Genomic DNA, 24,346 nt, shown 5'->3' on the forward strand with positions numbered 1-24,346 from the left:
TCACTAATGGGGTCTTGGTCTTCCAACGGGTGATGGACCGAATGGTTGACCGGTACGGACTACGGGCCACCCAGATAATGTCACCATCTGTGGCCACAACCAGCAGGACCACGACGCAAACCTTTTCAAATTCCTCCACACCGCCAAACTCCTGAACCTCACATATAACAAAGAGAAGTGCGTGTTCAGCACCAACCGCTTAGCCAACCTTGGCCATGTGGTGCAAAATGGAGTCCTAGGGCCTGACCCCCAACTGCATGCGCCCCCTCTTGGAACTCTCCCTTCCCCACTGCCCCAAGGCCCTCAAACGATGCCTGGGATTATTCTCATACTACGCCCAGTGAGTTCCTAACTATGCGAACAAGGCCCGCCCACTCATCCACACCACAGTTTTCCCCCGACGACTGAGGCCCACCAGGCCTTCAACCGTATCAAGGCTGACATCGCCATGGCCGCGATGCACGCGGTCGACGAGACCCTTCCCTTTCAAGTGGAGAGCGATGCATCAGACGTCGCTCCGGCCACTGCCCTCAACCAGGCAGGCAGGCCCATGGCATTCTTTTCCCGCTCCCTCCATGCCTCCGAAATTCGGCAGTCCTCTGTCAAAAAAGAGGCCCAAGCCATTGTAGAAGCTGTGCGGCATTGGAGGCATTACCTGGCCGGCAGGAGATTCACTCTCCTCACTGACCAACGGTCGGTTGCCTTTATGTTTAATAATACACAGCGGGGCAAGATCAAAAATGATAAAATCTTGAGGTGGAGGATCGAGCTCTCCACCTACAATTACGAGATTTTGTATCGCCCTGGTAAGCTCAATGAGCCCCCCAATGCCCTATTCCGAGGTACATGTGCCAGCGCACAAGTGGACCGACTTCGGGCTCTACACAATGGTCTCTGTCACCCAGGGGTCACCCAAATCTTTCACTTCATAAAGGCCCGCAACCTACCCTACTCCGTTGCGGAAGTTAGGGCAGTCACTAAACATAGCCAGGTCTGCGCGGAGTGCAAACGCACTTCTACCGGCCAGACCGAGCGCACCTGGTAAAGGCTTCCCGTCCCTTTGAATGCCTCAGCATGGATTTCAAAGGGCCCCTTCCCTCCTCCGACCGAAACACGTACTTCCTAATGTGGTCGATGAATACTCCATATTCCCCTTCGCCATCCCATGTCCGATGTCGTCTCCACCGTCATCAAAGCACTCAATAGTATCTTCACCCTGTTCGGTTTCCCCGCTTACGTCCAAGTGACCGGGGATCCTCCTTTATGAGTGATGAGCTGCGTCAGTTCCTGCTCAGCAAGGGCATTGCCTCAAGCAGGACGACCAGCTACAACCCCTGGGGAAATGGGCAGGTGGAGAGGGAGAATGGGACGATCTGGAAGGCCGTCCTGCTGGCCCGACGGTCTAAAAACCTCCCGGTCTCCCGCTGGCAGGAAGTCCTCCCCAACGCCCTCCATTCCATCTAACCGTTACTTTGCACTGCGACTAATGAAACCCCCCCATGAATGTCTCCTCGCCTTCCCTAGGAAGTCCACCTCCGGGTTTTGCTCCCAACATGGCTGGCAGCTCCAGGACCCGTCCTCCTCCGCAAGCACATGTGGCTCCACAAAGCTGCAGGAGGCAACACATCTCTGCTTAATAAAGCCTCGATTACTCTCTACTCTTGTCTCGTCGTAATTGACAGTGCATCAATGGTGGACAACGGCACACCTCCCGGCAGGATGAACACGGAAAGAGCAGAACAGGAAAATGAGTTGAGTTTCGTACGGGCTTTGGTGAGTGAGGAATGGGCTGAGGAAACAAGATTGCGGCGCAAGCAAGTCCTTAGCCAAAGGGAGACCCTAGAGTGCAGGGGTGCACCCACGCGGCGTACACATTGTTGGTGGCATGTCGGGTGCCTCCTGGATGAAGAGAAATCCAGGAGGGGCCTGACATCATGGTGAGAACGTGACCCTGTCCATTTTGGAGGGCCCCATACAAAAGGAAACTCCAGAGTGGATTGGATTGGATTTGTTTATTGTCACGTGTACCGAGGTACAGTGAAAAGTATTTTTCTGCGAGCAGCTCAACAGATCATTAAGTACATGAAAAGAAAAGGAAATAAAATAAAATGCGTCATAGGGAAACACAAGGGGCGAAATTCTCCGACCCCCACGACGGGTCGGAGAATAGCGGGAGGGCCTTCCCGACATTTTTCCCGCCCTCCCGCTATTCTCCCCCACCCCCCGCCCAACTCCCGACCCGAATCGCTGCCGCCGTTTTTTTACGGCCGGCAGCGATTCACAGCTGATAGATGGGGCGAAGTCCCAGCCCTTTACGCCGTTTTTACGAACGGCAAACACACCTGGTCTGGCCGTTCGTAAAAACGGCGTCACAAACTCGCTTTTTATAACCATGGCACCGATTGGCACGGCAGTACCACGGCCGTGCCAAGGGTGCCCGCGCACTCTTTCTCCTTCCGCCGCCCCGCAGTATCCATTCGCGGGGCGGCTGAGGGGCAACCCGGCCTGCGCATGCGCGGGTTTCGCGCAAATACGCGATGACGTCATCCGCGCATGCGCGGGTTGGAGTCTTCCAATCCGCGCATGCGCGGCTGATGTCATATGACACGTCAGCCGGCGCTAACTCCGGCAAGCGGGCTTAACGATATTCGTTAAGCCCGTCATGCCGGAGCCTACGGCGTCGGGCTGCTAGCCCCGACCGGGGACCAGAATCGTTTTGGGAGAATCGCGCCCAAGGTATACAATGTAACTACATAACACCGGTATCGGGTGAATCATACAGGGGTGTAATGTTAATGAGGTCAGTCCATAAGAGGGTCGTTTAGGAGTCTGGTAGCAGCAGGGAAGAAGCTGTTTTTGAGTCTGTCCGTGCGTGTTCTCAGACTTCTGTACTCCTGCCCGATGGAAGAAGTTGGAAGAGTGAGTAGGTCGTGTGGGATGGGAGTCTTTGATTATGCTGCCCGCTTTCCCCAGGCAGCGGGAGGTGTAGATGGAATTAATGGATGTGAGGCAGGTTTGTGTGATGGACTGGGCTGTGTTCACGACTCTCTGAAGTACCTTGCGGTCCTGGGCTGAGCAGTTGCCATACCAGGCTGTGATGCAGCCAGATAGGATGCTTTCTATGGTGCATCTGTAAAAGTTGGTAAGAGTTAGTGTGGACATGCCGAATTTCCTTAGTTTCCTGAGGATGTATAGGCACCGTTATGCTTACTTGGTGATAGCGTCGATGTGAGTGGACCAGGACAGATTTTTGGAGATGTGTACCCCTAGGAATTTGAAACTGCTAACCATCTCCACTTCGGCCGCATTGATGCTGACAGGGGTGTGTACAGTACTTTGCTTTCTGAAGTCAATGACCAGCTCTTTAGTTTTGCTGGCATTGAGGGAGAGATTGTTGTCGTTACACCACTCCACTAGGTTCTCTATCTCCCTCCTGTATTCTGACTCGTCGTTATTCGAGATCCGGCCCACTATGTTGTATCGTCAGCAAACTTGGAGATGCAGTTGGAACCTAATTTTGCCATGCAGTCATGTGTGTACAGGGAGTATAGTAGGGGACTAAGTAAGCAGCCTTGCGGGGCCCCGGTATTGAGGACTATTATGAAGGTGATGTGGTTTATTCTTACTGATTGTGGTCTGTGGGTTAGAAAGTCGAGGATCCAGTTGCAGAGTGAGGAGCCAAGTATTAGGTTTTGGAGCTTTGATATGAGCTTGGCCTGGATTATGGTGTTGAAGGCGGAGCTGTAATCAATAAATAGGAGCCTGATGTAGGAGTCCATGTTGTCGAGATTCTCTAGGGATGAATGTAAGGCCAGAGAGATGGGGCGGGATTCCCCAATTCTGGAGCTAAGTGTTAGGAATAACAGGAAGGCAGAGTACTGGGCTAATGGTAAGATTCTTGGTAGTGTGGACGAGCAGAGAGATCTCGGTGTCCATGTCCATAGATCCCTGAAAGTTGCCACCCAGGTTGAGAGGGTTGTTAAGAAGGCGTACGGTGTGTTAGCTTTTATTGGTAGAGGAATTGAGTTTCGGAGCCATGAGGTCATGTTGCAGTTGTACAAAACTCTGGTGCGGCCGCATTTGGAGTATTGTGTGCAGTTCTGGTCGCCACATTATAGGAAGGATGTGAAAGCATTGGAAAGGGTACAGAGGAGATTTACAAGAATGTTGCCTGGTATGGAGGGAAGATCATATGAGGAAAGGCTGAAGGACTTGAGGCTGTTTTCGTTAGAGAGAAGAAGGTTAAGAGGGGACTTAATTGAGGCATACAAGATGATCAGAGGATTAGATAAGGTGGACATCGAGAGCCTTTTTCCTCGGATGGTGATGTCCAGCACGAGGGGACATAGCCTTAAATTGAGGGGAGATAGATATAGGACAGATGTCAGAGGTAGGTTCTTTGCTCAGAGAGCAGTAAGGGCGTGGAATGCCCTGCCTGCAACAGTAGTGGACTCGCCAACACTAAACGCATTCAAATGGTCATTGGAAAGGCATATGGACGATAAGGGAATAATGTAGAGGGACTTTAGAAGGGTTTCACAGACGGTGCAACATCATGGGCCGAAGGGCCTGTACTGCGCTGTAATGTTCTATGTTCTATGTTCTAAGTGTTGGCGCCGTCGTAAACGAGGCCCCGACCGTGGAGTTCTGGCGGAGAAGAAAAAGCTGCAGATGGACTTTAACCTGCATTCACCAGGATAGAAGTGCACCCACTCCACCAGATACAGGGGACCTTCTATGAACATGCGGAAAATGCTGGCTGCTTACTGGCTCACCAGCTGAGAAAGCAGGCAGCCACGAGGAAGATAGCACAGGTGAAGGATAGTAGAGGCAGACTGGCAATCGAGCAAAAAGAGGTCAACCAAGCATTTGAGACCTTCTACCGAGGGCAATACACCTCCGAGCCCCCTGACGGGATGCAGGGATGAAACGGTTCCTCAATGGACTGGACATGTCAGTCATGGGGAACGCTGGACAGGGGATCTGGGAGCACCTATAGAACTGGGAGAGATCATGGAGAGCATCAGCTCCATGCAGGCAGGAAGGCACCGGGACCCGGCAGGTTCCCGGCAGACTTCTATGAGAAATTCTCACCAGGCCTGGCCCCACACCTATGGGACATTTTTGCAGACTTTCTAAGAAGGGCACTCTGTCTCCTGCGCTGACACAGGCCACGATATCACTGATACCCAAAAATAGAGAAGGACCCGATGGAATGCAGACCATTTCACTGCTTAATGTAGATGCGAAGATACTCATGAAAGTCCTGGCCGAGAGACTGGAGAACTGCGTTCTGCAGATGGTTGCAGAGGACCAGACGTTCTTTGTCAAGGTAGGCAGCGAACTGTGAACATCAGGCAACTGCTGAAGGTAATTATGACCCCATCTGGGGAGAGACACCAGAGATGGTCGTTTCCCTGGACACAGAAAAGGCTGTCGACAGAGTCGAGTGGAAGTACCTCATTGAGGTATTAGAGCGGTTTGGGCTACAGACAGGGTTCACCTTGTGGGTGAGACTCCTGTATAATGTCCCCAAGGCGAGTGTTTGGACCAACACCACCAACTCTGGATACTTCCTGTTGCACTGAGTCACAATTTAGGGATGCCCACTGTCCCCGCTCTTGTTCGCCCTGGCAATCAATCCCCTGGCAATCGCTCTGCGAGACATAAAAAGCTGGAAAGGCATCCAAAGAGGGGACAGAGAGAGCACAGAGTGTCACTCTACGCGGTCGGCCTGCTTCTCTGCGTCTTAGACCCACAGAACGGCCTAAAAGCAATCACACAACTTCTGAGAGGCTTTGCAGCCTTCTCGGGCTACAAACTCAACCTGGGCAAAAGCGAGACTTTCCCGGTGAACCCAAACGGGGGAGGGACAGAGCTGGAGGGACTACCATTCAAACTAGCCCATAACAAATTCTGCTACCTGGGACTCCAGACAGCCCATAGCTGGACACAAGTGGAATCTGACCAGTCTGAGGGAGGAAGTTAAAGAGGACCTACAGAGATGGGATGCACTCCAGCTTTGCCTGGTGGGGAGAGTGCAGACGATCAAAATGAATGTACTGTTGAGATTCCTCTTCCTGGTGAGATCCATACCGATCTTCAGCCACAAGGCCTATTTCCACAAAGTAGACAAAATTATTATGGCATTTGTGTGTGTGTGTGGGGGGGGGTTAAGAACCAGACGATCCCTAAGTCGACACGGCAAAGGAGAAAAACTTGGGAAGTCTGGCCCTGCTGAATCGGCACTACTACCGGGCGGTCGCAGCCAAGAGGGTGAGGGGATGGATACGAGAACCAAACATGGAATGGGTGAGGCTGGAGGAGTCCTCCTGCAAGGGAATGACCCTCTGAGCCCTCGTCACGACAACACTCCCACACTCCCCCCCCATCAAAGTACATATCCAGCCCAGTGGTGGTAGCCACACTGAAAACACAGAATCAAATGAGGCAGCATTTCAGTCTTACCGGAATGTCCTCCATGGCCCCCATCTGCAGTTACTACAAATTCCCGCCAGCCATGCTTGATGCCACCTTTAGAAAATGGAGACAGGATGGGGTGACGCTAGCGGAGAGGCACATTTACATCGGGGACAGAGTCATGACCTTGGACGAGCTGAATGAGGGCATGGACCTGCCGATGGGACAGGAGCTCAAGCACCTCCAAATTAAACACTTTCTCCTCAAGGAGATGGCAAGATACCCCAGGGCCCCGAGAGACAGTCTACGAGAGGAACTAATCAATTTGGACTGCAAGGATGGAGGGAACTGTGGGAACATATACGGATGGTTGCTGGACAGGGCAAGACTACCACTGGACGAAGCCAGATGGAAATGGGAGGACGAATGTGGGACGGAAGTGGGTTGGGGACTCTGGAGCGAAGCACTGAGCAGGGCCAACTCCACCTCCTCCTGCGCAAGGCTCAGTCTCATGCAGTTTAAAGTGGTGCACAGAGCCCATCTAACTAGAACACGAATGAATAGGTTCTTCCCGGAGGTGGAGGACAAATGTGAGCAGTGCCAGGGAGGCCCGGCCAACCACAGCCACACGTTCTGGGCCTGCCCCAGACTTGTCGGGTTCTGGACAGCCTTGTTCGAGGCGATGTCCAGGGTTGTGGGGGTGAGAGTGGAGCCGTGCCTGAAAGTGGCAGCCTTCGTGGTATCAGACCAGCCAGATTCTCAGATAGGGAAGAAGGCCGATGCCCTGGCTTTTGATTCCCTAATCGCAAGTCGGAGAAACCTGCTCGGCTGGCGATCAGCAGCACCACCCACTGCTGCAGACTGGCTGGCAGACCTGGCAGAAATTCGCCACCTAGAGAAGATCAAGTACACCATCCGAGGGTCGGACGAGGGCTTCCACAAAGCGTGGGGGCCAGTCAGCAGCCTGTTCCAAGACCTTTTGAGGCCAACAGCAACTAGTAAGAGAGGTAGAGGGTGAAGAGAGGGAGGAAGTCAAGGGAAAGCACACACAAGAGAAAGGGGAAGGAACCCAAGGGAAGCACAGAATGAAGCACGCGGACGAAGGGAGGAGGGGAGGGACCATGCAGGCCCCCCTCCCAACAATAAAAACTAAAACCCCCAACAGAACGAAGAGGAGCACAGTACGCGGTGCCCAGGGCAGACGGCAACACTAAGAGGGGAACTAAACCACCAATGAGGGAAGGGGAGAGGGGGGGGGGGGGGGGGGGGGGCGTGTGCAGGGAGGGGAGAGGGGACCTCCTGTAAAAATCATTGTAAATAAGAAACAAACATGTTTGTAAATACCAGATACACTTGAGCTGTTACTCTGTAATAACTGGAAAGTACCAATAAACAGATTTTTTTTTTAAAGAGACAATCAACTAATCTCCGTTTTGAAATTTTCAATTCACCTTAACTATTTTTGGGGAAAAGGGTTTCAAATTTCTACTGTTCCTTGTGTGAAGAAGGGCTTCTGGACATCACCTCTGAACATCCTTTAATTTTAAAGTTATGCCCTTTGTTCTGTGCTCTGTATTGCAGAGAGGAGGAAACTGTCGCTTCCTTTAATCATCTTAAGCACCTCAATGAGATTGCATTTTGCCTTTCTATTCTATATGGATGTAAGATTAAATCTGAGAGATTTGAGGAAGTGGGGAACTTTTTCCACACAGTGTTGCAAGGCTGAGGGATGCACAACTAGAGTTAGCAGTTGAAAGAAAGACAATTCTCCACTGTCGGGATTCTCCGTTGTGCCAGCAGCCCGGGGATTTCCCGACGGCTTGAGGCTGCTCACAATGGGAAACCCCGGGCGAAATTCTCCGCCCCCCACGACGGGTGGGAGAATAGCGGGAGGGCCTTCCCGACATTTTTGCCGCCCTCCCGCTATTCTCCCCCCCCCCCCCCCCGCCGAAGTCCCGACCCGAATCGCTGCCGCCGTTTTTTTACGGCCGGCAGCGATTCTCAGCTGTTAGATGGGCCGAAGTCCCAGCCCTTTACGCCGTTTTTACGAACGGCAAACACACCTGGTCTTGCCGTTCGTAAAAACGGCTTGACTAACTCGCTATTAATAACCATGGCACCGAAGGGTGCCATGGGCCCGCGATCGGTGCCCACCGATCGCGGGCAGCGGGCCCGATGCCCGCGCACTACTTGTCCTTCCGCCGCCCCGCAGTATCCATTCGCGGGGCGGCTGAGGGGCAACCCGGCCCGCGAATGGCGGGTTTCGCGCAAAACGCGATGACGTCACCCGCGCATGCGCGGGTTGGAGTCTTCCAAACTGCGCATGCGCGGCTGACGTCATATGACGCGTGAGCCGGCGCTAACTCCGGCAAGCGGGTTTAACGATTTTCGTTAAGCCCGTCTTGCCGGAGCCTACGGCGTCGGGCTGCTAGCCCCGACCGGGGACCAGAATCGGTCCCCGGTCGGGAAGGGGCGCGCTGCCGTAAAAGCCGCCCGGGTTTTACGCCAGCTTTACGATTTCTCCCGTTTTGGGAGAATCGCGCCCCCCATTTGCCGGCTAGAGCGACGGAGAATCCCGTGCGGGGGGGGGGGAGGGGGCGCACCAGAAATCTGGTGCAGCAGGACAGAGAATCCCGCCCAATGTCAACATATAATAAGAATGGATTTGATCCGTGGTTGAAAAAAGGAGAATCACGGAATGTGGAAAAAGACGTGTTGACGGCATATGGGATTAGGATTATTGCTTGTGTAAGGGACAACATGTACTGGTAGATTGGGTCTACAGCCTGTTCCTGTGTGGTGATGTTGATAAAACTAAATCAAACTCACTTTCCAAGTGAGAGAATGGAAAATTGGAAGAGAAATAGAGCAAGTGATTTAATTTAATCATTTACAGATGCAAATAATCAAAGACACTTTATTTGCGATTGCAGCATCTTTTCTGCCATTCGTGATCACAGGATCTATTGTTGGGGTGTTCCTTCTCCTGGCCATTGTACTTTTGATACGAAGGAAAGACTTGTTCCGAGGTAAGGTCCTTGCTGCCAGTTCTTTCTTTACACGGCGCGAAAGAGTCCAGTTATGATCATTGACCAATCATGGAATCATGCAGAATAGTAAGAGGCCATTCAGCCCATCATAAATAGACTAGTTCCTTGAAAGAGTAACCCAACTGGTCCTACTCCACTGTGCACTGATGCCTAACCTTGACCATTCCTGTTGAAACGGTTTACCTGCACTCTCTGGGAGGCCTTCTTGCCGTGTGATACGGCCATTACAACTTCCCATGAACCTCCCAGTTCCTCTATCGCTTCAGTGTTTTCCTACCCATCTATTTCTTCATTGGCTGATATTCTTTGCCAAATAGTTTGCCCTTTTTTCCATATATATCTTCCTCTGTAGCAATTTCTCGTGGGCCATATGGCTGGATATTTCTCAGATCTCCCTGTCTTCAGTTCATCCGCTGGTAACTGATGGGTTTGCTTCTAACTAAAGGCTTTGTCAGTGTCGACTAGAGTCCATCCATTATTGCAATTGCTTCTTCACTAGCACCTCCCAAATCCATATCTCCGATCACTTCAAAGGAAAAGGACAGTAAGTGTATGCCAATCCAATCACTTCTAACTTTCCTTGCACATCACACATTATCTTGACTGGGACGTATTATAGACCCTACAGCAATGTGATCGATCGGCACCCTAAGGTCTGAAGAGGTCTGAACAGCCCCAAAGAATGCTTTAAAGGGCACGGTGGCACAGTGGTTAGAACTGCTGCCTGAGGCACCGAGGACCCAAGTTTAATCCCAGCCCCGGGTCACTGTCCGTGTGGAGTTTGCACATTCTCTTTGTGTCTGTGTGGGTCTCACCCCCACAACCTAAAGACGTGCTGGTTAGGTGGATTGGCCACGCTAAATTGCCCTTTAATTGGAAAAAGAGAATTGGGTACTCTAAATTTATTTTAAAAGAAAGAATGATTTGAACAAAGAGTTCTTGCCTCATCTCAACAGAAGCAAACCGAAAGTCACAAGTGCATAGAGCAATGTCCCATGAAGCCTAGTCGCTACCATGTCCTCCCTCTGTCTTCAGGGACATTATAAACCTTGCAGTTGGTTTTCAATGTATCAATATAGCAGTTTCTTGGTCCAGCAGTGTATCTGCTGTTCATCTGCTGGTAATCATTAAATTCAGAGTTCTGATCAACTCTTTCTGAGAATAGCTCCTATTAAGGAAGAAAGAAATGGCATTTTTATCGTGTCTTTTCTGACTACGGGATTTCCAAAAGCACTTTGTGACCAATAATGCGCTTTTAAACTGTACTCACTGCCATAACGCAGGAAGTCCAGGGTCCTTGCACACAGCAAGGTCTCACAAAGAACAATGTGATAATAACCAAATGATCTGATGTTAGCTGAGTGATACATTGGCCGGAATTCTCCTGCCGTTTGCTGGTGGTGGGATTCTCTGTTCCCACCGACAGCGTACCCCTGTCTGTAGGTTTCCTGGCGGTATGGGGTGGTATCAATGGGAATTCCTATCGGCAGCGGCAAGGACAGAGAATCCCACCACCAGCGGACAGTGCATCGCCTCCCGCTGCTGAGTAACATGCAGCTGGGAGGCTGGAGACTCCTGCCCATGTTGTCATGGGAGAACGTTCGAGGCATCTTTTACATCCACCTGAGAGGGCAGACAGGCCCTTAGTCTAAATGTTTAATTGAAAAGATAGCAGTTCTGACAGTGTAGCACTCCCTCTGCACTGCACTGGAGTGTCAACATGATCTATATGCTGAATCCTTGGAGTGGAACTTGAACCCATGGATTTCTGGCAGAGCCCAGAGCAATACTTACTGAACAAAAAAATTCTTTCTGTTTTCTGTTTCAGAAAGTAAGCCAGAAATTGAGTCAGAACCAATGTCCCACAATGAGATACAGGAGCCAAAACAGGTTTGTGAAGATCTCGTCAAACATACTTGGAACTTTGTTTACATCTTGGAGAGGATTATTTAGGGAGGAGTCGTATAATAGTATGGAATTGGTCATCGCTTACTCCTCTTTCACCGATGGTCCTCAGTAACCTTACCGCTATATCCATCTATCCACATGATGCGACCAGAGGGAGCATTTCCATTCTGTTTCCTCTCCTTCTCCGAGAGTCCAGTCAGTCCTAGGATGACGAGGACAGCAAACCATGCCATACAGTATTACATTCCTGAGACACAGATCAATACAGCACATGCTATTATGTCCAGGTTTTATATTTGATGCCATTTACTGTCTTGGAGTCTATTTTTTGATGGTTGGTCCTCATGCAATGGTCGAGGGGGCAGACATAGCCTGTTTGATGGCCTTCTTGTCCTCACCGGGAGGGGCATGCTGTGCCCCTTGCTTTGTTTCCAGATTTCTGTGCATTTTGGCTTTGTCCGTGTACGGGTGGGGAGGTGGTCATACTCTGGCTTGTGCGGCATAGAGGCTATAGCATCTCCCCCCCGCAGGAGCTTTTTGTTGTTGGTTGGGAGGCGGCAGTGGCAGAGTAGGTTGTATGAGCACGTTTGGTCCTTCTATTGCCTCCAGCAACACATGATGGAAATGGCAAGCCTGTTTTCCCCATGATACTTTCAACTGGTTTAGGTGGTACCACTCTGCCTTCCTGCTGTCCAATAATATCTTGCACACCGAGGGGCTAATTGTGTCCACGATGTAATATGGCCTCCTATACCGAGAAATGTCCCTGGCTGATAGCCCCAGACTACGACTCTTTGTCCTTCCTCAAATTCTGTGGGGTCACTCTGTCAGCAAAATGGGTGTTGCTAGTTTGTTTCCCTTTTCCAATTTGACTGCAGCGGCCATGTGCGCTGCTTACACATTCTCTGATAACTGTTGAACGGTTTACCCCTGTGACATGACTTGCACCTTGGGCTCCGTTAAGTCCAAACCCAACAAAAGCCTCGATTCCTCTCATGGGTCGCCGGGTCTTCTTTATGTGTGGTGTGAAGCCTGTAGAACTATCAACTGTGTTTCTTACAGTGCCAGGGTCCCAGGTTCGATTCCCCGCTGGGTCACTGTCTGTGTGGAGTCAGCACGTTCTCCCCGTGTCTGCGTGGGTTTCCTCCGGGTGCTCCGGTTTCCTCCCACAGTCCAAAGACATGCAGGTTAGGTGGATTGGCCATGATAAATTGCCCTTAGTGACCAAAATGGTTGGGAGGGGTTATTGGGTTACGGGGATAGGGTGGAAGTGAGAGCTCAGGTGGGTTGGTGCAGACTCGATGGGCCGAATGGCCTCCTTCTGCACTGTATGTTCTATGTTATTATCATGAGGGCAAATGGCAATACTTTACTCCAGGTGGAGTTATTTTATTGGACAATTTTCCGAATCATGTGCGGGATTCTCCGTTTCTTGAGACTAAGGAGGCGGCATTCTCCCCTACCCGGCGTGACGGAGGGTGCCGGCGTAGGGGAGTAGCGCCAACCACTCAGGGGTTGGGCCTCCCCAAAGGTGGGGGTCGGAGAATTTCGGCCAGTGTTGACGCCGACACAGAATTTGTGTAGTTCCATGCCAGCAAAACTGGCGTCGCACCTGGACCGATTCAGCCAGTAATAAGGGGCTAACACCGGTGCCATGTAGAACACAATCAGTTCCAATGATAAACTGCACTGGATTCGCAGGTTTTGCGCTTGACATTCAGGAGGCTGACAAGCTGCAGCCGCATATAGGCACTTCATCCCCCACACACACCATCCCAGCCTAGAAGATGGCAGCAAGACGGTGGCGCAGTGATTAGCACTGCTGCCTCACGACGCCGAGGACCCAGGTTTGATCCCGGCCCCGGGTCACTGTCCGTGTGGGGTTTGCACATTCTCCCTGTGTCTGCATGAGTCTCACCCCACGACCCGAAGATGTGCAGTTAGTGGATGGATTGGCCATGCTAAATTGCCCCTTGATTGGAAAAATATTATTGGGTGCTCTAATTTTTTTTTTTAAAAAGCATCCACCTATTTACTGAATGTATCACTTTTGACCAAAATATACTTGTATCCTCCCCCCCAAACACACACACACTTTACAGGGTGGCAGAGAGCCAATATAGTCAATCTGAAATTGCTCCGCTGGCCATCTACAGGTCGAGTATGTCTATGCTCCGCTTTGTTAGCAGTCTGCAGTTGGCAATCTGGGTTATTTTGGACACTAACCAAACAGTTTTCTAAGTAATGTTTCACGTCATACATCAACATACTCTTTATTCACTCAGCTGTATTCTCTGTCCCCTGGTGTCCCTGGGCATCATGGCACTGATATATGACTTGGGCAGGGAAGATGTATTTCCCATCTTTTATTACCACAGAAGCGTAGAATTCTTGCAGTGCAGGAGGAGGCCATTCAGGCTATTGGGTCTGCACCAAACGACTCAAAGAGCGCCAAACGTAGGCCCAGTCTCCCGCCCTATCCACGTAAACCTACCTTATCTGCATGTCTTCGGACACAACGGGGCAATTTAGCGAGACCAATAGACCTAACTTGCACATCTTTGGACTGTGGGAGGAAACCGGAGCACCTGAAGGAAACCAATGCAGACATGGATAGAACGTGCAGACTCCGCACAGTCACCCAAGGCCGGTATTGAACCCAGGTCCCTGGCGCTGTGAGACACCAGTGCCAACCACTGTGCCACCATGTTGTCCTACGCATTCTTTTCCTGGAACGACTCCTTCCAATTATTGTACGGGCTGGTTGGGTGTGGGGGGTGGTGTTGGGTGCTACCCCTACTGAAAGTTGTTTTAAGTCATTGTCTGCTTCTTTGACTTCCACCAAATCACTCACCTGTATTTGGCTGATGGTTACCGTACACATTGGCTGTGAATCTTTTCCTGACATATGTCCGATTGGTGGTTCCCAGAGAATTCCTTCCCTTGCTCTCTGTTTAGCCAATTCATCTACCCTTTTAATTCCTTTTGGAGTGATTTGACCTTAACAATTCCATACTGATTACCCTCTGCTTTCGCTAAAATTAATTTCAGCAGGGCGGCAGGCGGCAAAGGTTTATTTTCGGCTGACACAAATCGCCTCGCAGCCCATTAAGACGTAAAAATCTGTCAAACTGCTGCACCCATTCATACTGTCTGTATAGATGATGGCTGATGATGGAAAATCATCCTGGTAACTTACTACATAGGCAACCGCTGCCAAATCAGCAATTTGAGCACTCATTATGGGGATAACTTTAGAGCTAATTCCACTTATTTTTTTCCTGTTGGATCCTGTATGTATATACCACTGTCTTTCTAACCCTATTCTCTGCCGTAGGGGATCCATCCATGAAAATTTTAAGAGTGAAATTCACCTTCTCCTTTTGTCCCCTGTTGTTTTGTCACAAAAAGTTTTTTGCGGGATTTTCTGACGAAGAGCTACATTCATGTGATGCGATAACTAATATTATGTACTGTAGTGATTCTATTCAATGGCATTTAAGGCAATGCAGGAGCCCCCGGTGTCCCATATAAATTCTGCAGGATGGCCTCCAACCCCACCTGTGACAATTGGGCACCCTGCTCATCCCATTTGGTATGATATAGACACCCTGGAGAGGCCTGCCGCCATCAATCCTGTTGGCGACGGTGTTGGCCGGCACCAGGTGGATCATAATGATTCTCAGGGTGTTCTCCTCGATACACTCCATCCTGCACCATGGAGTGCATTGGGTGTGTCCCATTTCCACGCTCCAGGCCCTCTCAGGGGAGGGGGACAGATGGCCCCTGTCCAGGTCCATGTCTCAGGGGTGCCTCATAATCCTGCGCAAAATGTCCCAGTCCACCATATTTTTATTAAAGAGAAATTAATTAATAACAAACAAAGTGTACAATATCAACCTGAAAAAAAGGATTTTACAGAGTGCAATGTAAGCAAAAAGGAAAACACAGTAGAGAACAAAGAAGACACAACGAAAGGGGGACCCCCAAGCTCCTGTTGGGCAGACATCTAGTTGTGTCCCCTTGAGATAGAACCTATGTATAGGGTTTCCTCCCACACTGACTCCCAGTAGATTCCAGAGACTCTAGAGGAGTTCAAGAAATTTTATGCACTCCAGCCATTTTCCTTGTCAGTACTTCTGAAGTACCTACTAGGGGCTTTTCACAGTAACCTCATTGAAGCCTATTCGTGACAATAAGCGACTTTCATTTCATTTCATATCAGGCTTCACCAGCGAATGCCATTGTGTCTACCAAGCTTTTGGGAGTTCCATCTCGTCTGTGGCTTTAGGGCTGCCACTTTAATCGATCCCACCCAGAGACGCCAAAGGTTGGCCAAGAACCGGCTTGATGAGCTTAGGTGGTCACAACAAAGACACCTGATTTTAATGCAACTCTACTTTATTCAAAAAAGCTAGCTTAATGGCGATTTCGGAGAACATAGTACAGAGATCTAGGTATTATAACATTGATACTCTTTATGACCACAGAAGATGTTAATTGCTGAGAAAACCAAGTCCCGGGGGAAACTTGGCTTACACGCCAAAACCCTTTTTTTTGTATCCTAAAATGAGAAGACCTACTAATCCCAGCAGCAAAAAATTCCAGTACCACTTTTGGGATTAAAAAAATAGATTTATTAACATGTTGAAAAGAACACACAAGAACTAAAGTTACACAGTTAAAATAGTTTCACAAAGCATTCACCAAAAGAAACCACTTGGTCACAACCACAAGTAAATACCCTTCAGACAACACTCCCTTTTGGGGCAGCACGGTGATGCAGTGGTTAGCACTTACATTGTGATGCAATACGGTTGCTGAGGACCCAAGTTCGATCCCGGCTCTGGGTCACTGTCCGTGTGGAGTTTGCACATTCTCCCCGTGTTTGTATGGGTTTTGCCCCCTTAACCCAAAGATGTGCAGGGTAGGTGGATTGGCCATGATAAATTGCCCCTTAATTTTAAAAAAAATGAATTGGCTACTCTAAATTTATAACAAGAAAATAAAAAAACTATAAAAGTCCAGTAATATTGCCCAAGGTAAACTGCTAACTACTGTAATAAAGGTATCCCATGTGACCTCTCAAACCCATTTCCACTCTGCTTTGGAAACCCAAGAAACTTTAGGAACAAATCAATGATGACCGTGACCGACGTCCCCCCCCCCCCCCCCCCCCCCCCCTCCCCACAGTCAGTGCTGTGTCGGGTCGGAGAACCTTGGAGCGCAATTCCTGTTCTGTGGCATCATAATTCAGTATTCTTCTTGCTCACACTCTCATCTGCAACCACCATTGGTACCTGCTCCAGTCTGAAAAGTGGCATAAAGTAGTTTTAAGTGGTATTAGCCTCACTTGAACATGAGCCCCCGCTAAGGCCTGCAATGCTGCTTCAAACAACATTTAGCGCAATACTAGCATGCAAATCGGAAGGTCAGGGCGAGGGGTAATTGTAATACTTCCTGTTTTCAGGCTCTCCCCCCTTTCATGGCTGTGACTCTCACCCAATATTCAACTCCTGTACACCTCTTAAAATGCCTGAACTCAATCGAAAGAATAATATTTTTAGACTCCCCAATTGTATATCCAGTGTCTTTCCAATTACATGGAGGCTTTAAAAACAATTATTTTCTTTTTAAAAAAAATTCTTACTGAGTTCTCTTTGATAGGACAATCAGGAGAGCATTTCCGTCAATAACGGAGAATATGACAACATGTGCATGAGCGAGAGTCCAGCTGTGAATAAAAGCGCTCCGAGGGGGGATTCTGCAGATGCTTTGGTGTATGCTTCCATACAGTTTGGCAAAAAAACGGATCTAGAAAATCCCAAAACAGAACAAGCAATATGTAGCAGCATCCAGGTAAGATAAATTTACATAGAATTTTACAGCACAGTAACAGACCATTCAGCCCAGCAGGTCTATCCCAATGTTTCTGCACCAAGCAAGCCTCCTCCCACCACATTTCACTCACCCTGTTAGCATATCCTTCTCCCCCTTTATTCCTTGTGTAACATTTCTAACTTCCCCTTAAAGGCATTGATACGAATTCCTTCAAATACACCATGTGCTACGAAATTCCATATTCTGAACATGTTTTAGCAAAGAGTTTTTTTTTGGATTTGTGGTAGTATGGCTAGAGAGATCATATTACCTTAGAACCAAGCTGCCATTGGTACAGCAGCCTCGCTGCCCATTGGCCCAGGCAAGTCATGTGCCTCTCTGTCAATTGGTTGTGGCTGGTCATGTGACTCCCCACCGATTGGCTGAGAGGTTGGTAACTCCGCCTACAAGGCTGGGTATAAGAGCTCGTACCAGCTGGCAGTCGGCCATTCTCTGTATGACCATCTAGCGTATTAAAGCCTGTGGTTTGGAACTTCACTACGACCAATTGATGGTGCATCAGGATTTATTAGTGATCTCCGAAATTTATGACCCTCAGTCTTAAACTCCCAACAATTGGAAACATCTTCTTGACATAAGCACATAAGCTCCATTGAATTCTTTCACTATATAAAGATCTTTATTTGGTCATCCATTGGTGTTATCCTGCCTCCTTTTTTGTTAATATTTACGGCCTCTCAATTCTCGTTTTGCTCCGCTGTAAATCATTTTTGCACCTCCACCAGTGCTTGATGTCCTTTTTTGCAGTATTGGCTGGAGTTTTGCGGCATTCCCACCAGCGAGATCTTCCGGACCCAACGACAACAAAGCTCTGCCACGTGTTTCCCGGTGGCAAGCGGTGCATACAACAGGAAACCCTTCCAACAGCGGCGGGATCAGAAGATCTTGCCACTGGCCAAAGCCAGGCCACCTCCGCCCAAAGAGCGGAATTTTCAAAAAACAAAAGGCAACGTGTCAGGTTTTGGCTGAAACCGATGTGCTTCTCCCCAGAAACACAGCCATGTTTTTTGAGCAGATCTTCTGACAGTGTGTCAAAAAATAATCGGGGGCGTGGTTTGCACCGTTACTCTGGCGGGTGGGGCCTGATAGAGGCAACAAGGCAGGTCCCACAGAAATCAGGCGCCATCTTTAAATCTGCAAAAAAATAAACTCCATCCCATCTCCCATGGCCATTGACTAATACCCCACAAGCTTTCGGGCGACCTTCCCCTCCATGGAAGTATTGAGGGACACTCTTCCCCCTTCCCGCACTGATGTCCACCACCACAATACATAAGGGAACACTACCTGCAATAGAGGACAGCTATTCCATGGCAGTGTTCCCGGCAGTGCCCACCACAGTCCCACATCAGTGCCACCTGGCTGTGTCCCTTGGCACTGCTAATGTTTCATGGGGAAATGCCCAGTATCGGCTCTCAACCCCAGGGTCTCCAGGTACTACTGTGCGCCCAGCGTGTTTATCACATCTGGTTTTCATTTTTGAAATGAGGGGAGCAGGCAATGAGCATTCAACCGTGCTGGATGCTATGGTGTATGGCCATTCAATTATAATTAAATTGATGTATATTCAGTGAATCAGGTTGGGTGTGAACTTGATTATGTCACCGGTGGTGCGGGGTGGGTGGGGGGACTGGGGAAGATATCAAACCGAGACCCGACTAGCTCAAATTCCATTATGGCCTTCTCGCAAGACTTTGTAGCCGTCACGGGATTCGCACTCGTAGATAACGGGCCCACTAAATCCCACCAATGGAGTCTGGAAGATCCACGTTACTCCAAGTGTGGCCTCATCAAGGCTCTTTACAAATTTAACATAACCTTTTTGATTTTGAATTCTACTTCTTTGGAAATTAACCCCAGTGCTTTGTTTGCAGTTTCATGATTGAAATGAAATGAAAATCGCTTATTGTCACAAGTAGGCTTCAAATGAAGTTACTGTGAAAAGCCCCTAGTCGCCACCTTCCGGCCCCTGTTCGGGGAGGCTGGTACGGGAATTGAACTGTGCTGCTGGCCTGCTTTGATCTGCTTTCAAAGCCAGCGATTTAGCCCAGTGTGCTAAACCAGCCCCTTTACTAACCCGAGTTACGATTATATTTTGAATCTGCACCTCAAGATCTCTTTCCGCCATGACCCCGATTTTGACCCATCTTTTCCAAATAGATGGTCTCCTTATTCCTCCAACCAGAATGCACAACATTCCACCTACCTATACTGAAAGTAATTTGCCATTTATCTGCCTATTCTGCAAGGTTCTGCAAGCCTTCTTGGGCTGTATTCTTTGGGCCCCCGGCATCTGAAGAAAACCCACACAGACACGGGGAGAGCATGCAAACTCCACACAGTCACCCAAGGCTGGAATTGAAGCCAGGTCCCTGGTGCTGTGAGGCTGCACCGCTAACCAGTGTTAATTTGCTTTGAGCAAGGTTTTTTGATACTTTATTCCACATTTTAAAACTTTTACATAGCCAACATCTGGCGATTGTGAGAATGGATATTTTGTGTGACTTTTGTGTACTTAAGGTGCTAACGAGAAGATTGGGTTGAATAGCAGTAATAGGGACAGATGCAGTAGCATCAGGATATTCTCATGGGAGAATGTTGATACGTCACTCTCTGTGTACCAGTCCCAAAAGCTAGCCCAAGAGTGCCTGAACAAAGGTTGGAGAGAGAACTCGAGAAACAGAGCAGTTTATGGAGGAAATTTCATCTCTCCGGGCCCATGAGCAGCTGAGGAACATCCTCCAATGGTAGGCCGAAGGGCATTGAGCATAGAGCTCTCAGAGAGTCGTGATGCTGGAAACAGTTATGGGGGTAGGGAGGGACAAGGCCTTCGAGAGATTTGAACACACGGTGATCATTTTAAAATCGAACTGGATGAGAAGATAATGTCGCTGAGTGAGTAAAGAGACGAAGGATGAATGGGCTTTGATGTGAGTTAGAATAAAAGAAGCTACGTTTTGGGTCAGCTTAAGTTTACAGGGGGTGGAAGATGGAAGACCAGACAGAGGAACATTGGGATAGACACATCTAGAAGTAACGTAATCGATGAGGGTTTCAGCAGCCATGGACTCTGACAGGGGCAGAGAGGGGAGCGATTTCATTTTACAGAACAGCATTTTAATTTATGCAGGTCTAAATAATTTTATCATCCAATCAGCAGGATGATCAAGTTGCTGACTCCTCTGTGTATGAGAACGTGGACAAGTACAAAACCAGCAGCGAGGAAGCAAGCATTAGCAAGAAGGATTCGGAAGATGCCATATTATATGCCTGCATTGTTTTTAAGGATAATCCCTGCAGTCAGCGAAGCACTAAGCGCAACAAACTGTAAACTACGTCATATGGAAAAAAGTATGTTCAGAAACGGAAGCAGATTTATTATGTGAAGGGTCATTGGGTATTCAACCACATCATACTCCTGGAAATGCTTCTCCTGTATACTGCGAATAATGTTGTCTCAGAATGCTGGAATCACTGACAGGTCTGCTTATATTGCCTATTCCCAGTTGCCGTGAGGCGGGCTTCTCCTGGGATGTCTGCAGCTCTTGTGGTGATAGTGCTATCAAGAATGGTGCTACATAGTGTTCTGGGATACTGAACCTGCAATGCTGAGGTGGGGGGGAGGGGGGGGGACATGAGCTGGATTCTCCGATTTCCAGACTAAGGGCTGATGCCAGCATGGGAACAATGACGTTTTATGCCAGAATAAATGGCGCAGCAGCTGCATCGATTCCGGGGCCGTGGGGGGCTAGCAGCCACGCGGGGTAAAACTCCTGGCTCCCAGGCCAGTAAAGGCTGGGGAATGGCCAGGTCCGTGGCCGCTCATGTGCATGGCGGCAGCCTGCAGCGGCAGCACCGTGCATCATGGCGTTGACCGCGCACGGACCCAGACTGCTAAATAATGACCCCCAGTAACCCAACTCATCACCCCCGGATCACACCCCACCAATCCCCCCAACCCTTGCCGAAGGCCCCCGGCCATTGGCACTTCTCCCCCCTGACTGGCAGCGTTGGACACAGTGTGCAATCACTATGTGGGGTCGATGAAAAAAATAGCATGTGTTCAGCGCTGTCGGGAATTCAGCCCATCGGGGGCGGAGGATCAGGGGAGGGGCTTCTGTTGACGCACCAACACCTTTCCAACGGCGTGCAGCTCGCAACGCGATGATGCCATTTCAGAGGGGGCAAATCGCCCCCCCCCGATTTGGGTGTCGGAAGGGTGTCCGCCCAATTGCCGATTACGATATCGGCGTCGGGCAACGGACAATCCCGGCCCCATGTATATGCAAGGCAGGCTGGTGAGTCCCCAGGAGCGGTCTCAATGGAGATATTGCTGCTTATGAAATGACAGCCGTAAGGACCCGACTCTGCTGAGTGTTACCACGACAAGATGTCAGTCAGGGTTCCTGCTCCCAAAAGGGACTCCAGTGACCCCTGCTGGAAAGACAGTTGAAAACAGGATAAAGCCTCTATTCCAATGAGAGAGAGAAACGTAACACATTGAGAAGCCTGGAAAAGTAGGAGCAGGAGGAGTCCATTCGGCCCTTCGAGTCTGCTCTGGCATTCATGATCATGACTAATCATCCAACTCAAAAGCCTGATCCCACCTTTCCCCCATATCCTTTGATTCCCTTCGCCCTTTGACTATATCTATCTGCTTCTTGAAAACACACAGGGCGGGATTCTCCGATCTGCCAGCCACATGTTCCTGGACGGTGTGCCCTCGCCAGCAGTGCAATTCTCCGTTCCCACCACCTGCCAATGGGATTTCCCATTGTGGCCGCCCCACGTTGCTGAGAAACCTGTAGGCATGGGTGTGCTGCTGGCGCAACGGAGAATCCCGCCAGCGGAAAAACCCACCCACACTGTTCTGGTCTCAACTGCTTTGTGTGGTAACAAATTCCACAGGCCGACCACTCTCTGGGTGAATAAACTTCTCTTCATCTCAGTCTATCCCGTATCCTCAAAAAATGACTCCTGGTTCTGGACACACCCACCCATCGGCAACATCCTTCTTGTCCACCGTGTCTAGTCCTGTTAGAATTTTATCGGTTTCTATGAGACTTCCCTCAGTTTTCTGAACAGCAGCGAATGCAATCTCAACCAACTCATTCTCTCCTCATACGTCAGTCCTGCCATCCCAGGAATCAGAGAGAGAGAGAGAGAGATTAGGAGAGATACAGGGCAAGCTAGGTACAGAGATGGAGTGGAAGATACTGCAGAGGCAGCGACAGGGAGAGTTAGCTAGAGAGAGGAGAAACAGAAGGCTTGATCTACTGGCGGCATCCCGTCGGAATTGGAACAGGACCCGGCCGGTAAATGCTGAAGATGCCTATGCCAGGATCCCCGACAGATCCTGGGATAGGCATGTTCCCACTTAACCTTGCTTATGCCAATCTAACCTGCTCCCAGCATTTATCGGCCTCCCCAAGGTCCACATACATGTACACCAGTTGGAACGGCACCTGGGGACAGGACAGGGTGGCACACTGGCACCTTTGCATTGCCAGGCTGACACCTTCACAGTCCCAAATTGGCACTGCCAATGTGTCTGGGCTGGTAGTGCCATGAAATGCAGACATGCAGATAATGATATACAGACAGGCAGAGACAGGCAGCTAATGAACACAGAGAACAGGACATGACCAGTGAGCAGGCAGGATACTCAGGGGTGGTATCTCACTATAAAAGGCAAGAGGAACTCACACTCCGGCTCTTTCCACAGGCAACACTTAGAGAGTAGGACAGGGGCAGATCAGAAGCATCACACCCACCACGTGGCTTAGAGCAGACTGGTTAGTTAGACTGAGTTACTATAGCAAGATTAGCAGGAGAGCCGAACTCATAGAGAACTGTGCTAATGGTTTAATAAATCACATTGAACTTACTTCAAAGTCTGGAGTATCTTTTGGTCATTCTGCATCGTGTTGCATCCTGTGTTACCCAGAGTACATAACACATCAGGTAGGAGCACTGCCAGGGCACCAGGATGGCAGTGCCAGGCTGCCCGGGCATCAGGGTGACAAGGCTAAGAGTCAGGACCCAAGGGGGCCATGCCCATGAAAAGGATGGTGAGGGAGGGGTATGAAGGATGTGGTGGTGAGGGCAGGTATGAAGGGGCCTCCAAAATATTGGGTTGTGAAGGGTGGGGGTCCTGGAAGGGGGGGAGCCTGAATTGGGGCTTATGAAGGCCTGAAAAGGGGGCCCTCAGCAACCCTCACTTGGGGCGGGGGGGGGGGGGGGGGGTTACTGTGTGTGAGGGTTAACATATATGTGGAGAGTAACATTGTCCATGGGTGGGGGGTATGGGGGAACCTCAAGCTCACTTAGTGATCGGGGCACTCTTTCAAAATGGTGCCCCAATCTCTGAGGAGCTGGTCTGGCCATCGAGGTCTGCACCCTAGTGATTAAAAATATTCTGGGCGGAATTTACCAGCTGTTCACACCGGCAATTTATTCTGATCCCACCGACGGCATACGGGTTTCCCGGCGACGAGGTGTGCAGTCTACAGGAAATCCTGTTGGCAATGGGGAGACAGTAAATCCTGCTGGCAGGTCACCTCCGCTGCCAAAAACACACGGCGGGGTGGTCACTGTATCTCGCCCCATAAGTGAGGACTAGCTCCCAGGGCTCCAAAAAATGATAACCTGTGGTTAGATAGCGGTGGGAAATCGCCGACAGGGCCAGGGAGAAACTCCCAACCAAACCCGCCTGAAATGACACTTAAAGAACGCGATATCCCCAAATAGGGACAGAGTCCCATAGCGCACGACTAGCCAGGTTTTGCTATCTGCCGCCTATCCGGGTAGATGGGAAGCTTCAGCGAGGAATGTGTGGCTGAGGCCTCACCGAGTTAGGTGAGGAGCATTGAAGAGCTCTGTGCGCCGGAACTCCTCAGTGCAGGAAGTGGTGTCCCAATCTCTTGAGCATGCGATGCGACTCCTGAGACCCCCCCCCCCCAAGCTCCAACTCACTATGAAGGGGTCTTTGGGATCCACCCACACTCGCGCAGAGCACCCCCCCCAACCTGATCCCCATCGCTAAAAATGCCAGCTTAGCACTTTGG

General features: G+C 49.9%; 1 protein-coding gene across 1 annotated transcript in view; it reads left to right on the top strand.

Moving 5' to 3' along the window:
• LOC119964258 overlaps positions 1-20,887 on the top strand; it is a 159,463-nt gene extending 138,576 nt beyond the window's left edge. The window contains exons 14-17 of the mRNA XM_038793537.1: positions 9,354-9,449; positions 11,299-11,360; positions 17,046-17,237; positions 20,437-20,887. Of these exons, the coding sequence (XP_038649465.1) occupies positions 9,354-9,449; positions 11,299-11,360; positions 17,046-17,237; positions 20,437-20,610 (524 nt within the window). The 3' untranslated portion in view covers positions 20,611-20,887. The remainder of the gene's footprint in view (positions 1-9,353; positions 9,450-11,298; positions 11,361-17,045; positions 17,238-20,436) is intronic.
• Positions 20,888-24,346: the final 3,459 nt, after the last annotated feature.

Source organism: Scyliorhinus canicula, chromosome 4 (genome assembly GCF_902713615.1).
Source record: "Scyliorhinus canicula chromosome 4, sScyCan1.1, whole genome shotgun sequence".
Taxonomy (NCBI): Eukaryota; Metazoa; Chordata; class Chondrichthyes; order Carcharhiniformes; family Scyliorhinidae; genus Scyliorhinus; species Scyliorhinus canicula.